At 42.4% G+C, this 17,911-nt stretch overlaps 1 protein-coding gene across 1 annotated transcript; it reads left to right on the top strand.

Moving 5' to 3' along the window:
* Positions 1 to 94: 94 nt before the first annotated feature.
* On the top strand, positions 95 to 17,520 carry LOC127378769 (rho-related GTP-binding protein RhoQ). The gene is made up of 5 exons (XM_051428032.1): positions 95 to 653; positions 975 to 1,033; positions 9,685 to 9,849; positions 11,850 to 11,945; positions 14,402 to 17,520. The coding sequence occupies exons 1-5, from the start codon at positions 512 to 514 to the stop codon at positions 14,561 to 14,563; spliced, it is 624 nt and encodes a 207-aa protein (XP_051283992.1). The 5' UTR covers positions 95 to 511; the 3' UTR covers positions 14,564 to 17,520.
* The last annotated feature ends 391 nt before the right edge of the window (positions 17,521 to 17,911 follow it).

The following is a 17,911-nucleotide window of genomic DNA, read 5'->3' as shown; positions in this document are numbered from 1 at the left end:
CAAACGCAAGCTCCGCCTCTCCAGCAAGCGCACCCACCTTGTCCACCAGCAGCAGCAGCAGCAGCAGCAGCACAGTGCGCCAGGCAGCGGGAGCACAGGCGTGGGGCTCACCGGGGAACGGGCGCGACGGAGCGGGCAGCGGCAGCGGAGTGGCAGCGGCGGTACTTCTCGTAGAAAACACGGTTTCCTGATCGGAGAGTACCCGTTTAAGACCTGTTAGGACTTTTGAGTGGGAGGCGGGGTGCAGTTAATTTTTGTCAGCCGTTGAAAGGAAACTCCTTCACGGCCAAATTTGGGAGTACTGTCGCCGGTGGTGGTGGGGAGGAGGGGAGAAAGATGCAGTTCCAGTCCGACTCGGAGCGCCGCGCAGTCCGCCTCCGACGCTGGTGATGCCCGCCGCGCGGGGATCACCGCCCAGCAGCATCAGCAGCGGCAGCAGCAGGAGGAGGAGGAGGAGGTCAGGACAACAGGGCGTCGGGGGGCCGGTGATGATGATGGTAAGGTCGGGATCATGGCTAACGGAACCGGTACTATCATGTTAAAATGCGTCGTGGTCGGAGACGGTGCAGTGGGCAAAACGTGTCTTCTGATGAGCTATGCCAATGACGCCTTTCCAGAGGAGTATGTGCCCACAGTCTTTGATCATTATGCAGGTAGGAGCACAATCTCTCTCTTCTGTCTATCACCAGCAGCTATTAATAACAGCCTGACATGTTGAACTGCTGCTGTTTGGTAATCAGTTCTCAGATTAGAGTGTGATTGTAACGTTTCCTGAGCTGTTTCCCTCTGCCTCTCTGGCTCCAACTGCATTGGCTTGCATCTGTTGCTATAATCAAAACCACTTGTTTGCCTTCTTCATAGCAGAGAGGGGTTGGGGACCCTGACTCCCCTCCCTTCCTCCCTCCCTGGCAGCTCCCCCACCCCTCACTCTCTCTCCTTCCTCCTCTCAACTGCTCTTTGTCATCTTCTTGCAGTGAGTGTCAACGTCGGTGGAAAGCAGTACTTGCTGGGACTATATGACACAGCTGGTCAGGTACAGTTTATTTTTTCCCTCTGGCCAGGTGCCAAGCATGTCAAGGACACACTCTCTCTCTCTCTCACACACATACTCTCTCTCTGTCTCTCACTCTGTCTCTATCTCGGCCTCCCGGGACCAATAACTGATGCCTCTAACACGCCCACAGGCTTCACATTCAGGCCAGACACTAAGCTGCAACAGGTGACGGCTTTCGCACATGGGTTTACTGCCAGAGTCTGGTGTGCCACGGACAGTGGTGGTAGTGGAGGGGCTTCAATAGTTCTATTATGTGGAGAACAGGGCTCCAATGTCCAGTAGTGATGTCACAGGTTTGTTAATAGGGCTGCCTAATGCCTGGGCTTTTTCTTTACAATGTGCCATTCAGTGGGCAAGAGTTAAAACTGTACTGAACAGGCAAAACACAGTGGCCTACACACACACACACACACACACACACACACACACACACACACACACACACACACAGACACACACAATAATGTTTCCACTCAGCAGAAGAGCCGGTGTAAACACACAAAGGCAGAGGAAACCGCGTGAACACACAGACACAGACAGGCTCATCGAGAGCATCAGCACGCCATGTGAAGCCACCAGCGCTGCAGTCTGAGGGCAGAAATGATCATAATTTGTTCTGTGCGATTAGACTAGAGCTGAAATTATTAGTTCAAGTAACCGATTAGTCGATCTGAAGAATGGATTAACTGTTGCTGACAAATAATTCAGACTTTCCTGGAAATTTAGAGGCAACTTTTCACCTGGAAATTGATAGAAATTAGCAACTATCCTGCAAATAATCTATGTTGTCCTGGATATTATTAATTATATTTTAGCCCCTCACCCAGGTCGCCTACATAAACCTGTGTACGTGCTTAGTTTGAAACTCTTTGAACTGTACAACACTTCAAAGCAGGTTTACCAGATGCAAAGTGGAACTGACTTGCAGTGATCTTTTTGGCATCATGTCTATTTTTTCCAGAGCAGCGAGGAAAAATTCTCACATCTCCGTGCATACAGCCTAATAATGATCAAATGCACATTTGTTGCTGTGGTTGATAAATACATGCACAGTTATTTTCACTTTAACTTTCCAGAAGATGGATTTTCTGTAAAATAAAATCTATTCTACTTGATTTGTACTGATACTTTTAGACTATGGCCACACTAATGTTACAATTAGAGGAAAATTGTAGTAAACTAGAGTCAATTTGTCTGAAACTGCAACTTCTATGACAATTTTTAAACAAGTGTTGTCTTGTTTTTTTAAAGAAAAACACCTGGAAAGATCCTGGAAAATTACATACTCTAAATTACATACTCAATATTATACACATTTTAAAGGGCCCATTAATCCCGATATTTTAATGTTAAAAATAGAAATATTAAAGCTCCCCTGTGGAGTTTTTGACCACTAGAAGCAATGTTTTTAAGAGCGGGCCCCTGCTTTGTTTGCATTGTGCGTTTGCTCGCCTCGGTTTTAACACTGATGACACACAGTGCATTTAAGTGAGAAACTGTGACCATAAACAAAACTTTTGTTTGTTTACAAGAAACTCCACAGGGTGCCTTTAAGGGTTTGGACTCCGCACTGTGAGATTTGTCAGCAGTAGTGAACCCATTCTTTTCCCCGAGACCTTTGACCTCCAGCGACCTAAAACTGTACACGTCAAATGTTGAATAGTTAACGCTTTCCTCTGGGCCAGATTTAACTGCGTGAAGTCAGACTGAGTCACAATCTGAAATCTGATCCGTTTATCGGAAAGACAAAAACTCAAGACTGAAAGGTCAGCCCGGGGAAATTCGGCCATTTCCCTGTTCTGCTCATTCATGAATGCTAAATGCACGAGTCCAGGAATAGCAAATCACAGCCACCCTCCCTCCTTCTTCCCACCCAAACAACTACCTGTGGCTGTCTTTCTTCCTGAGAAAACAGATGGTAGAAGTGTTACTACTCTGTTGTAGAAAGGAGGAACACAACCTTATTGTCTATTCTGGTGTGTTTGATAGGTTGTGTGTGTGTGTGTGTGTGTGTGTGTGTGTGTGTCAGAGGAGGGTTTGTTTTTAGCTGATTCAGAGTGTCTCTGAAATGGAGAAGTTCTCCCAGATGTCTGCCGTGGGTTGTTGCTGCCGGCCACCGAGAGTAGAGTTACCGCTCTTCAAAAAAAAGAAAACCCTGCCAAAACCCCCGCCCCCCGACTCTGCTGACCTCTTTATGTGGAGCACAAGGCCAGCTGGTAATGTTTATAGCTTCAGCATCTGATCAAAGACCCGGCGCCCCAAAGAGCGAGGGAGAGAAGAGAGTGAAAGGAAGACAGAAAGAGGAAGAGAGAGAGACAGATGAGGGGGGGATAAATTCACTCCTCTCAGTTTCATTTTCCTTTCTCTTCTCTCTTTAATTCAAAACTCTCCCCTCATCCTCTCCACCTCTGGCCTGCGCTACACATGTTCAACTGGCTTCAAGGCTCCCTGTTATATTTATATTCCCGGCATGGCTGGGGCTCCCACAATGCTTCGCTGTAGCAGAAGGGCATCGGCAGCATTACAGATAAACGCCGCCGCCGTGCCCTCATCCGATGAGATTCCACGCTGCCACATCGGTGTGACATGTCAAGGCCTCATAATCACGGCTCGGCATTGAGCTGAGCGCCTCTGTGCTCTGTCTGCTGTTGATACTCCCTCCTCGCTATTGTCTGCACGCTGCTGCCACGTTGCTGCCCCCTCCAGCCGCTGCCTATTGAATTATTCCATATGGAAGGCCTGTGAAGTCTGTTTTGCTGAATGCGACGGGGGAACAGAGGAGAAAGTCTTTACTTATTCATTAATTCTCATGCTGCTCGTTCTGCACTCAAGAAAGTCTAGCATCGCTGCCCGAGGAGAAGCAGGAGGAAACAGGAAGTGGATACTAAGTGCTGTGGTACCCATGGAAACGCTTTAGGGAGAGGAACTCAGGAGTTTGCGACCCTGTGGGATCCGTGTCCTGCTGCCCTATTAACCCACGCTTTGTTGTTGGGATTGTTCTCATTTTGCAGCCCTTCAAATACTCCCACACTCAACTGCACATCCTGTAATCACTTTTACCACTTCACTTCACCCATTATGACCCCCCCTCTCTCTGCTTACTCTTTGGTACAGTCTGATGAGTCCTTTTTGACTCAGCAACCCAAACTGGCCCAGTGACCCTCAGACGTCCCAGAGGGGATGGGAGGGTGGCAGGTGGGGATGGGGGTGAGGGTTGTTAGGGAGGGTGAAACTGGAAATGGTTGTACCCAGCTGGGAGCCTGTCACCACTCAGCTGCCTTCACACAGACCAACAGGAATACTTCGCCTCAGCTCACACTTTCAACTCGAGATTTTACACGTTAGAGGAAAACCTGCTGCTCGCTTTTCCCCTGTAGGGAGGGAACTACCTACAACTATTTTCATTCAGGAGTGAGTTTTTTCAATGAATAGATTCATTTTTCTGACTAAAAAATAGCAAAGAATGTCGTCACAAGGTGAAAAACCAAACAGTAATTCAAAGAAGGCAAATGCTCCAGGGCTCCACACCTTCAGTGGGGCCCGAAGGCTCCATGTTCCACAGTTACTTTGAGGTTATTTCAAACTTGTTTGGTAATTTATACCAAAAACACAGTACAACCTGTTCTTCGGTTGGCTTCTGCACATTTCTCTGATGGTATTATGCTGCTATTATGCAAATAAAATGAGCTTAATCAAAAAGTGACACACAACAAACCTGGATCCAAGTGGTATTCTTCCAGATTTAATTACAAAATATAAACAAGCTGCCTTGTGTGTTGTCTGATCCGTGCTCTGTACCTGGCAGGCACATAAAGGCAACAGGGTGAATACGTAATGCACAGGAAGTGGGAGGAACCAGACTGTCAATAGGAGCTAAAGAAATCACTCCATTGATTTAGTATTGCACTTCCATAAAGTTGGCAGACTCATGAGAGACAGATTTTAAAAAGAATGGTTAAAATCGATGCAGCAAAAGAAAGACGTCCTGATTTTCAGTCCCTAATATGGGTCAGACTGTAAAGATACCGGATCCTACACTTGATGATGCAACCAATGGCATATTTCCTGCTAGGTAAATATTCATTTTTCAAACTCCATGTCCCGGTTTGTAACACAAGCTGTACCTATTAGGGATGTAATGATACTCCCGGTTCGATACAGTTAACAATATGATTTTATCTTATTTTATTTGTCTTTATAACAAATTATGACCGAAAAAGATTCCTTTATTTCTGAGACAGAAATGTACAAAATTGATTTTCTCCTTTATTTTCTTTAACAAATTAGAGAATCTGTTTTATTTATAAGTTTAAACTGCTACTAAGTGACGTAGGATGCTGAACAAACAAAGTCAAAGGTAGATTGCACCCTATGCTGTTTAAAGAGACTAAAGAAACTTCACATATTTGTATCCCTCAGCCCCGAGTGAATTTGAGAAAAGGTTTTTGTTTTTCTACGACTATCCGACTAATGAAAAGTGCGTCGACTAAGACTTTTCTCCTCAACTAACAGTTAAGCCGACTGTCAGGGGGCAGCCCTAAACCTGATCCTTTTAAAATGTTGTAGTCTCTAAGCTGAAGCCGAGAGCCGAGACTCCTCCAGAGTCACAGAATACATTATACAGCTGTTTTATACTGTAGCACTTACCATGGTTAGTAAACTTTATAGGTAAAATCAGTGGAATTCCTTTCTGGTGATTCTGTAATTTAACTGATTAGTCAAATAATAATTTCAGCACTTTTGAATTAGCATATCTTGATTTTAGAATTAGCCAGTGTATAAAGAGATCCTTCAAATGATTCATAGGAGGTCTTTATTTATGTTTTACCACTGCCATTAACTTCCATTAAAGGCAACATTAAACCGTCAGATTTCTGAATGGAGTATGGCAGGATGTTCCCAGCACCGTGCAGGCATGAATAGACAGAGTGCATCAGCGCTCGAGCTTATGATTAATGATCGTTAATCACCATTGAAGGACCAGTAAAAACAGAAGTGAGCATAAATAGCTTTTTTATAATTCCTGAGGTTAAATCCAGTTCTGCAAAATGTGCAGATTTGAGACAGAATTCAGAGAACAGAAGCGTCTATGTCTGGGCATGCGTTCCCACCCGGCGGCCATGTTAGAGCAGGCATCTCTGACTCTGTTGACACAGTCAGTTTATACGGCCCCCGAGGAGGCGATAGGAGTAGAAAAGGAGAAAGATAGAAAAGAGAGAGCGGTAGAAGGAGGAGGGGGGAGGTGACTCACCGATATCATAGCACTCATATGTCACTGAGTCAACAGAGCACAGTCACACGATGAAGCTCACACCAAATGAAGACGCCAAGTCTCACCCTGATAGAAATGTATGGACATGTATGGAGAGAAGCTGCTGTTAATAGATCACACTCTTGCTTCCCTTTTTCCCCCTCTCATTCCTTTCCTCCCTTTCCACTCATCATAATATTTACTGTACACTCCTGGCTACCTTGGAAAGACAGTTATGCAACGTCTCAGTGATGTACTCCTGAACTGTTGAACTGAACCAGTAAAACTGTGCGACATACTTCTGCTGGAAACTTTTATCGCCTTAACAGCAGCGTGAGTGTAAACACTTCTGGACCCGCGCTGAGCACTGGAGCTACGTAGGAGTAAACACACTGTCTGTGTCTCGCTGTATGCGCTCTGAGAGGCTAGTGGGCATACTGTCTTTGGTAATGTGTCAGGGGTGCACTGAGGAAACAGTGTGAGAGAGGCATAGATGGGCCTCGGAGAAGCTCGGAGCCTGTTTACAGTAAACTGCTGAGTGGCTTACACTGTGTTCCTTTATGTCTGTGGCTCACCGGGGGATCGGAGGATTCACTTGTGCAAGCAAAGGTCACGAGCACACAGAGACACACACAAACACACACACAGTGTACTTGATCCCATGTGCCAGATATAGTGTGTCTGTGGGGGCAGAGGGAAGGACAGAATGTATGAGAATGCAAAAGCAGTGCGTGCTGTTACATGTTCTTCCAAAGAGGGTAAAATGAGCTGGAGTTTGGCTGTTATAGATTTTACTATTCTGTTTATACTGATGTAGTTATCACTACACCACACTACAGCATCGCAGCGTCGCAGAGTTACCTGAATAAAATGACAGATTTCTCTGGGTTTAAACATTGTTGATTCGAGATACACAACTCAACAGCAGATATAACATAGTTCTGGAGTTTATAGACATTTTAATTCAGAAATGTTACATATTATAACTTTAAATATTTCTGGTTGTATTGCAAATCAATGAGCAACACTGCTTCATAGCAATATTGCATTCATTGTTGCATCAATGTGATACATCTCGATATGTTTCAGGTGTTGACTTTGTTTATTTAGCCCAAAACAGACATTCCTATCTATAAAAACTTAATCAATTGAGTGTTAAAGTTTAATTCTTGGAACTGTAGTCTGACCAAACCAGAAAATCAGCTTTCCAGCATCTCCGTGAGGCAGCACTTAAGCTAAATCCTAATGTCAGCATGCTAACATGCTCCCAATAACAATGCTAACATTCTGATAACAAGAAGCCTATAATGTTTACCATGTTCACCGTCTTATTGGCATGCTAATATTTGCTAAGCAGCAAAAGCGTCTTTAACTCTTCAGGCATTTGGTCATAAACCAAAGTACTGGACACATTTATTTATTGACCTAAAAGAAAAGTGAAGGGATAACCAAAGTTGGTGATAACATGAATGTCTGTACCAAATTGAATGGGAATCCCTCCAATAGTTACCGAGACTTAAGACGGAAAATGTCGACCTCATGGTGATGTTAAAAAGTCAAAAGATCAACAAAGTCATTAGGAAACATCCTCTGTTCTGCTATATTTCAGAATATATTAATGATAGAAAACATACCATTGGTAGAACATTTTGTTGAGGGGTGGGTGGTATAGATAAAACCCTCTATCAGGGTATATGTACATGTATTTTATCACAGTGCTAACATAGAGTGTATATCACAATGTGATACCTTTTCTAGTTTAAGGATAGAATAGCTGGATAAGATTGTCTGTTTGGACCTAATCCTGTGAATTAAAGGCTTAATAAGTTATGGTAAACCTGGTAAAAGTCCAATATTTCCATAAAGCCACACTACGGTATAAACAGAACACCCAAATCTGTGTGTGTCTCACTGTATATGTTGTGATATTGTCCATCCCATGTACATCCAGTGTATCAGATGCTTTTGTCTCATAGTGTCTGTGAATCATCCTTACCGTTTGTCTCGACTTGATGGACCACCAGATGGTTTCCATTCATAACTGATTTATCACATCAGGAAATTGAGATAGTGTCAGGTAAGCTGTTAAGTTGCTTAAATGATGCTCAATCATCTCCTGTGATAATCTCCGACCGTCTGGTGCTCCAAGAAGTTCCAAGCATCTGCAAAGAATGATTTAAAAGTTCCTGCATTATCCAGGTCTGTGAAAACCTGTGAAATACCACACTCATTTGGAAATACAAGGATGAACAACTCCTACATTTTTTGAATTATACCCACTTGACCCACTCCAGTGAAGCGTAGTTGAGACATTTACAACACGAGCGCAGGCGTGAAGATTTGTATGCAGTTTTCATCATCTACTCCAATCTGATATAAAGTCAGTATATCTTAAATTCATTACACAGGCAACAGAAGATGACACACTTGCCTGGCTGATGTACTGCTGTTTGGAGAATCCTCTGACAGTCATTTGCATAACCATTTCCCTTAATGCATTTGTGTGAGAAGGACTCTGTCTGTGGAGTCGTAGCAGTGTGATTGTACCAGACTGTGCTGTGTGTGTTTGGCAGAGGAAGGGACTCGCTGAAGGCTTCAGAATGAAAAACTGTCAGGCTCGGTTGTCCCATTGCAACTATCTCCGGCACAGCAGGACGTTGCATCCGATATGCGTTGATTTCAGGGATGAGGACAATAAATTCCCCAGACAAGAGAGTGAGATTGATTCTCTTGGTTCGAATTGGTCTGGTTGAGTCATATCTAATTACTGGTGATACATTGATCGCCTGTGTCTTCGACCCATCCTTATGTGGGCCATCAGAAGAAGAAGTGAGATGGGTCATGAATATTCATTTGTGTGTGAGTCAGACACTCTGTCAAAAGGGTTTATCTTGGGGCGAGGACAAGAGAGCACTTGATCTGGCGTACAAAGCACAGTCTTGCCTCTGTGAATTAGCCATTTACACCACACAAATATCTGAGATGGCAGTGTGTCTGGTTTTCAGCGTCTTGTGCCAATGCCTTGTGCTCAGCTCGCATTAAAGGACTGCAAATGTAAAATAATCCTTAATTGGCTCTGTCAGAAAGGAAGCAACTCTTATATCTTCATCTTCTCGTTCCTTCCTCTTAATAACTCATTTCCAAGTGTATCATCAACATCAATCGTATGAAACGGCCAAGCACAGTGTAAAGTTATCTCTCCTGGCTCCACTGAGGAGCCTGCATTTCTTTTTTACACACCTTAATAATTAATCACTATAATTTCTCATATGTTAAGAAAAGGAAATGAATCACGTCCACTCATTGGTTCCTTCATCCCCCGCCATTCCTGACCTCTCATCCTCATATGTTAACCAACACTGTCTGTATCTTCTTCCAGGAGGACTACGACCGCCTCAGGCCGTTGTCCTACCCAATGACCGATGTCTTCCTCATCTGCTTCTCGGTGGTTAACCCTGCCAGTTTCCAGAATGTGCGCGAAGAATGGGTGCCGGAGTTGCAGGAGTACGCGCCCAGTGTCCCCTACCTGCTCATTGGCACCCAGGTTAGTGGGTTCTAATGCTGTGCTCACACCACAGGCCTTCACGCTCAGCGCCTAATGGCTGCTTATATGTATATATTTGTATTCATATATGTGCTTGGATATTCTAGGTTACAGTAAGAAAATGTGTCACTTCTGCAATTTGTTTGTCCTTTGCAACAAGATGGCTATTTTTGCTACTTGTTAATGTTGAAAAAGCTTTCAGCAGTAATGTGAATTTAACAAAGCACATAATATATTGTGCTGGCTTTGGTTTGAATCAGAGATATGGCATAAAGTGCTCTACAAAACTGACACTGAGGAAGACACTTGCATACTTTGTAAGTTCCCACATCTCCTCTGTAATACGACGTACATCGGAGAGCGCAAACATTTCTGGAGTGTATATTTGTGCAAAAATTCAAGCTAGAGAACTACAATATGAGCACCGTGTACCACCACTGATTTTAGGTGGCAATAGAAATCTAAAACTGACCCAGTGGACAGGAAACAGCGATGAAATGGCCTAACAGCTGACACACAATCTGGGATTTGGTTTGGTTTTATTCTGCCAGAAAAACATTTACAAACTTTTCAAAACTTCTCTAATCTAAATCTAACATAGGACCTGAGTGAAATCACCTGTACAGCTGCACTTCTTCCTCCGGCAGACTAGAATATTTGTAGGCACAAATGCCTACTGAGTACCGTTAAGGTTTCGAAACTTTGGCATCAACTTGGTACCAACTTACCAAGGTTCTCATGACATTCCTGGTCTGTTGTGGGTTACAGTGGGTTTTTCATACATCTTCATTGCAAACAGCTGCCTGCTGCAGCTGGAAACGAGCTTGATGAGAGCAGAGAGAGTGAACCAAAAAAGTCATGTTCTGCTCTGAAATATGCTAAAATGTTTCACAGAGCTGATGGGAAGTGCAGAATCAGGTGATAATTTTCTGACTATCTTACTACCTTTTCAAATTACACACAGCCATGTTTTCCATTGTTAATTTAAAAATGTAAATTAGTGCATCCTTCGTTAGAAGACGTGATAAAAAAATTACTTAGATACCGCAGAACTTTGAGTCTTGGCACAGAAGATTTGAAACATCGACCACAAACCTGGCTGCTCTGACTCATGTGGGGATAAAGGGTCTGTGGTTGTGCTGCAGCCCTCCCTGCCTTGAAGTTAATCATTAAATCAGAAGATTTTAAACCAGCAATTACCTTGTGCAAAGATGCTAAAGCTGGGCTAATGTCTTGTGATCTTCAATAGAGGCATCACTTAACTAACGTAGATGTTAAGAGATGACACTAATCCTAAGTATTAGCGTATTTCTTAAGCCTTAAAACCCACTGCCATATGTCCTTTTAAAAAACGAGCGCTGACTTGTGGGTGATTTTTGGTCCGTGTTCCCTGGCAACCAAATGCCAGCGCAGCCAAGGCCCAGCAGTGATGAGGAGGATGGAGTGGGTGTCTGATTTATCTTGTGTCAGCTGATGTTTACTGCCCTTTTATCAGTTCCTGTCATAACTCACTCGCTGCTCCTCGGCTGGATGCTGATATGTGCACACAAGCTTCATAACAGTGAGCCACGCTGACGCAAAATTACACCAATCAAGAAAAGGGTTAATGAAGGTTGCTCCCAGTGAGATTGTGCAGGTGGATGCATTTATCATAATTGGTTATTACAGAGAATGGGGAGTGGGTTGGGGGCTGAGTTTTGTGTGTGCTGAGCATTGCAATGAATAAAAAAAGAGTGAGGAACCTTGTGGTTGGCTGTGAAATCGCTTTGCACAAGAGCAGGAAGTGTGGGCCAACATGGCTGTGTTTCAAAATGAGAAAACGGTTTTAACAGTTCAGCTCTTATGGCTATGTTTAGAGGCCTGGAGACAAGTGCAGCAATGCCTGAATTGATGTTGACAAATGAGAGAAGTCAATAAGGACATTTTTAATTAATATCCATGTTATAACGGTAATAGTCCTGTTGATTTAGCTGAGAGGAAGTGTCGCTTTTCTCTTTCAGATTGACCTTCGCGACGACCCCAAGACCATTGCCAAACTGAATGACATGAAGGAGAAGCCCATCGCCACTGAGCAGGGACAGAAACTAGCGAAGGAGGTTTGTATGCTGCAGAAGTAAACTAATACGTAGCCGGTGAAAGAGTAGAAGCTCACATTTTCACTTTCAGCGTTGACAGTAGCTGTCAGGTCCAGTTAGATTCCTGCGTGTTGATTCGACCCAGGAATGTCTCTGTAGGAATTTAATTTCTTCAGAGAAACGCCTGGAATCAGACCTCTGTACATTCTTTGCCTCCAAATGAATCCAGGAATACATTCTGGGTCAACAAGGATGTCCAGAGGAGCTCAAGGACGTCTGACGTAGATACCAAATGTGGTCTGTGATTAATCGCTCGTGTCAGGCAGAAACCACGAATAAAAGTCAACCAGTTCAAAATTTACAATCTTGACTCATTTAAAAGTTGATATCTGTGCAGTTTTGGCAACGAAGGATAGGATCCTAGGTGGTATTCATGTATTGTGGGAGTCATGGAGTCTATCTGAGGCCACAGGGTTCCGTATATGATAAATCACTCAAGTTGCAGCGATTTCCTTCAATGTGAGCAGTATTTACATTATTACCTACAAGTCTGTTGTTGTGGATGACCTGTCAACCTTCGAAATCCTTAAAAACTGCTTCAGTTGGATAGAGTAGGTTGTTTTTTTTAATATAAATCTGCTAGATTTGAATCATGAAATGTGCCTCCTCTGTTTGTATTACATTACACTGGAGTCACAGATCTGAGCATCCATACCCGGCAATCATTGAAAACCCCCAGGAGGTTGTTTAACCAGTGTTACCGCTGTTCTGACGGTATTTACAGAACTCAATAAACACATCTGCATGATAGAAACATTTAGGAAATCAGTTTTCTCGCTTTCTTGCTGAGATTTCGATGAAAAGATCGTTACCACTGTCATATCTGGATGCTAAATATGAGCTACTATATAGCCAGCAGCCAGTTAGCTTAGCTTAGCAAAAGGCTGGAAACAGCTGGTCTGACTCCAAAGGTAACACAATCTGCCTACCAGCTCCTCTAAAGCTCACTAATGAACATCTGTTTAATCCGTACCAAAACCGAAGTGTAAGAATGACTGCTGGACAATTTCTCACCCAGAAAGTCAAGGCCAAGAAAACGTTCCCCTGTTTTCAGTCCTATGCTAAGCTAAGCTATCCGGCTGGTGGTGGTAGCACACAGTGACAAGAAAGATTTTTCATAGATAGCTGGGCTGGGTATTTAAAGTGGTTAGCTCTGTGACATGAGAGAGGACAGATAAAATCTATGTTGGTCAGTCTAATCAGTTAAAACTACAACCGACAGCAGAGCGTTCCTGCTCGGAAAGCCAACTCCTACTCAGACATTAAAGGTATATTTAGCTGCCAGTTAGTCAAAGACCATGTCAGTCAGTCAGAGGTGTCTGTAAATGTCTTTACAGAGACATGACGATTTACAATTTAGACACAAGATTAACATGTAAAATTACCATCACACTTCTATAACGAGGTGCATGTCTGAAAGGTCTTTTTGTGTTGAGGTATTTCTTGTACAACATGTTACACAGCGGATTGTTTTTCTGCGGTTGAGTCGACTCCATAAAAACAATGATCCTCCCCATATTAGCTCTGCTCACTACTCACCATTAGCAGCTAAAGTTACCCCATAATATCAACCAAAGCCAAAGCAAATGATATATAATTACACTGCTGGTCACATACAATCATAGCATTAAGACTCAGTCAGTCTGCTGAAAGTGAAACGTTTCTCTGTGCTCATGGCACTCGTGAAAATATGATTTCAGTGAGCATGATTTGCAGTAATGGGAGTCAATCCTGGTCCAGGATGCAACTTATAACAAGTGTGATGTAAAAACTTGAAGCCTTTTTAAGTAATTTAATGTGGAAATTATAACTTTTTTGCGCAAAGAAATGCATCAGAAGACTGTTTGACTGGAGGGGATCTTTAAAAAATGTCACCCAGTAATGTCATCTGAACAAACTATACATAATGTAAAGTCATTTTGACTGTTATATATGCCATCCTGAAGAAATCAGAGAAGAAAACACTATTCAGTCACATTTTACAGGGGGTTTTATGTTCTGGACTCTGTTGGTTGGACAAGTAATAGCTAAGTTCAGCAGGCTAAACAACACAATTAACACTAAAAACAACATAAAACATGGAAAAACCTACAGCATCCGAGTCAAAGAAAGCCCTGCAGCCGTCAGGCTGGACAGCTGAAGTTGAGAAGACGTGGGAGTTCTGACTTCCTGACTTACAGCTCTATTAAATCATTTTATTATTAAAACAGAAGCATATGTCCCTCCCACCCCCGAAAATAATGGATTGAGAGTAGGGATATCACGAGAACCGATACTACGGTGCCAATTCGATGACGTTCTGAAAGTGATATTAAGAGAGCATGTCTACAATCTCACTATAGTAACTGCTACTACACCATCATATTGTACTGGAAGTTCTTTACTGATGGTCCGTGTGTTTCCTTTTCTCTCGTCAGATTGGTGCATGTTGCTATGTGGAGTGTTCAGCTTTGACCCAGAAGGGCCTGAAGACGGTGTTCGACGAGGCCATCATTGCAATCCTGGCTCCCAAGAAGAAAAAGGGAGCTCTGAAGAGAAGACTGAGACCTCGCTGCATCAACTGCTGTCTGATCACGTGATACATAAACCCGCGGATCATTCAGCAGCAAACCATAAACCAAACCTGGACTGAAGGCAAAAGAAAATTGCACAAAAGAGAGGACTGAAAAGGACAAAATAAGAGCTACTTTTAAGCTGCAGGGCTCTTGACAGGCCATAACTCTCTCCTGCTGTCCAACTCGAGTTGAGGATGCAGTTTACTACCAAAGGAGCACAAAACCCAAGTCAGTCTCTTCGTCAAAAAGACTTTTTGCCTCAAAAGTACCTTCTTTTATAACCATTTTTAATCATTGTTCCTGTACAAAATTGTTGTACGCTGTCATACAAAAAAATACGACATTGCAGTTTTAAGAGAAATGCTACATTTTAGGAAGTTCATATTATTTCTGTGGTTTTGGAAGCTACATTATTGATTTGTGATGTTCTCGATAGAAGAGCAGATCAGGAGAGATGTTTAAGAATGAGAGGCTGACTTAAGTGACACTGTGACAGTGGCCACGATACACAGGTTTTGTTTTTTATTTCAAGACTCTGTTGGCCCACAAAGTCTGTCTCCAATTGTTTGACCTGCAAATCCAACCACACAAGGTGCTGTGCGTTGTGTGGGGTGAACACAAATGAGTGAAATGCTGTTCAGTGGACACATTTTGGACCTGGAACTGTATTATTTTAAAGTTTGAAGGTCATGTTTTTTGCCTTATGAAAACCCCATTATTTTATAGTGTGGCATGCCAAAACATACTGTAAGTTAGGACTGAGGCTGAGGTCTTCATCAGGAACTGAAGAGGTCTATTATCCATTTTTAAAATATATATTATCCAGAGTTTATGATTCTATATCTCTAAAATAGAGATGATCTAGTCTGTGCAAACATTTTATCAACCGATAGCTTTCTTTTTTCGTTTTAATTTTGTTATCCTGCAATAACGTGTAATCCTTTTATCACCTTAAGAAGGTTTTTGAGAGAGAAGAGGAGGGATCTCATTTTAGAAATGAATTTCATATATCCAACGTCCAAAGAATCGAATGCACACTTTCATCAGAATCAGCTGGCTAAGGTGACCCACAACTGTACATCTAATGCACAACATGAAGCACAGTCAGCGCCGCTTCATTTCCCGGCACAACAAAGCACATTCCTCCGCTTTTAAACGCTGTCTCTCTCCCAGAAAAGGCTGATTGAAGCACACTGTTCCATCAGGCACACGTATGAGCAAAGCACATCATTTTAGCTGCACAATCACAGTCCGTTAAGTCTTTAAAAATACTTGCAAATATCAGCTTTCATGATCGATTGAAATGGTACAAGAAAGGGTTGCAGCCGTTGGCACCATCGACGTATAAAAGACTTCCTCCCTCTGTACAAAAAATGAAGCCAAAATATCCTGGTGACGTTATTCGGAGCCAGAGTCTGTGCAGTAGTGATCGGGGTTGGGCTCAACTGTCAATCATGATGTGAAACCCGCTTTTTGTAGCTTAAAAAAACAAATTTAAACCAAACTTGTCAGAAAAAGAACCACTTGAACAAACATCAGCGTGATAAGAACTACCTAAAATGACAGAAACCATCTTTGGGAAGAATGTATTTAAGTATATTTAGCTCACATAGAGGCAGCAGGTTTTATGACCTATCCTGCAGTCAGCCACCAGGAGGCGATCCAGATGTTTTGGCTTCACTTTTGGGGAGCTGTCATCTTCCATCTTTATATTTGGGGATGGTTGGCACCAGCTGTTCATAAATTCAAACTTGGCCTAGTTTATTGTTTGTAAAGTGGAAATTTACACATCGCTAAATTAAAATGGGTTGAGCCAGAGAAACTACACAAAGATAAAGTTAGCTTACAAAGATGTGTCTCATTTAAAGTAAAACGGGTATCTATCTGACCTGACACTTCAGTATTATGTTTAATAATTATGTAAACTGGGAAGATTTAAACAGAAATAAAACAATAAACCTATATATATTTGCCAGTCATTCTAAATCGTATGAATACTACTGTTTCTGTCCCTTTTTGCATATATGAATAAATCAAAGTAAAACCTGCCTTTAGAAAGTATCAGCACTTAAGTTTAATATATCACTTGCCCCCCTAAAAATATTTTTGGCAGTTTTGTTACAGCCCTTGTAAATGCCATTAGAGTCAGAGGAACCAGATGTTTTCACAGATTATCTGTCTCATGTTCTACTGTCAGGATATTGTGAAAGTTTTTTCATAAAAATGACCTACTGCAGCTTTAAACTAGCGAGCAGTTACTAAGAACTTTACACACAAACTTAGAGATGGATTTACGGATAGCTGCTGCAACCTGTAGAAGTCAATCCTTCAGTAGTTTAAAATAAACACCATATTATATATGAGTTAAGATGTCCTCACATGACAGCTGTGAAGGGTTTTATATAATATATGGAAACAACATTACAACCACGTACCAATCCTGTAGTAACAGGTTATCCCATAAGATAGAAATTGAGATAATATGTGAAGTTTACGAGGATTTAGAGAATAGTTCAAATATTTATGAGCCCCACCCGAGACAACAATATGCAAAAATGTTTCAGGCCTACATGTCTTTAATACTGTGGGTGATAACTTGAGGCTTTTTCTTGCAACCAAACATCCAAAAATATCAGCTCTTCTTGTTTTTACGCAGCTTTTTCTACCATTTTTAATCAAAGGTGCCAACTCTTGCTAAATGACTTTAAGTTAACTTTTCTGTTCAGAATCAGATATGATGATTGATTAAAGCTTTAATGTAAACGGTGCTCCTCTCTGTCCCAGCCTGCATTGTATAAACTTTCTTTCTGAGTGGACTGCAGGGTGAACCGCCTTCTCTCTCGGACAGTTTTGCTTGCTTGCGTTTGTGTGTGTGTGAAGGTCCACCCTCAGGATCCAGGACCTATAAGTGCTGCAGCCACCGATGCATTCTCCCATTGATGCTTCTCTCTTCTCAATAAATGTGTTTACTGTGTTAATAAGCCGGCTTGGAGGGTTTCTACTTGGAGAGCGTCGGAAAAGTGTTTATTCCCAGAACGAAGGGCGTTCATTATAGGTCACTGGGTCGATGTGAAAAACAACAGAATCCAACTCTGAGGCACAGTTCCTTCATGTTCGTTTGTGGTTGCTTTGATATTCTTTGTTTAGAAAGTTTGCTTTTTCTCTTGAAGTTGGTGACATTGGAGTCATTTCCACTTTCTGCCTGTACACGGATGAGTTGTGTTGATCTCTGGAGCGTGAGCGCCACTCGCTGACCACCTTTTTTACACAGACTATCCCTCACCTTTCTGCTTTTTACTGGGTTGTTAGAGGGCACTTTAACATGGCCTTTTACTCTACTTCACATTTGTATAGTTTCCCATCTGAGAGGTA

Source organism: Dicentrarchus labrax, unplaced genomic scaffold (assembly GCF_905237075.1).
Source record: "Dicentrarchus labrax unplaced genomic scaffold, dlabrax2021, whole genome shotgun sequence".
NCBI lineage: Eukaryota > Metazoa > Chordata > Actinopteri > Moronidae > Dicentrarchus > Dicentrarchus labrax.
Note: the sequence above shows the minus strand (reverse complement) of the source record. Positions and strands in the feature narration are given on the sequence as shown.

What these genes read in the sequence shown, in the direction of transcription:
- LOC127378769 (XM_051428032.1), top strand. Translation starts at nt 512, where the DNA reads ATGGCTAACGGAACCGGTACTATCATGTTAAAATGCGTCGTGGTCGGA. An exon ending in AGTCTTTGATCATTATGCAG is followed by an intron (nt 654 to 974) that starts GTAGGAGCACAA and finishes ATCTTCTTGCAG; the next exon opens with TGAGTGTCAACGTCGGTGGA. An exon ending in ACCTGCTCATTGGCACCCAG is followed by an intron (nt 9,850 to 11,849) that starts GTTAGTGGGTTC and finishes TTTCTCTTTCAG; the next exon opens with ATTGACCTTCGCGACGACCC.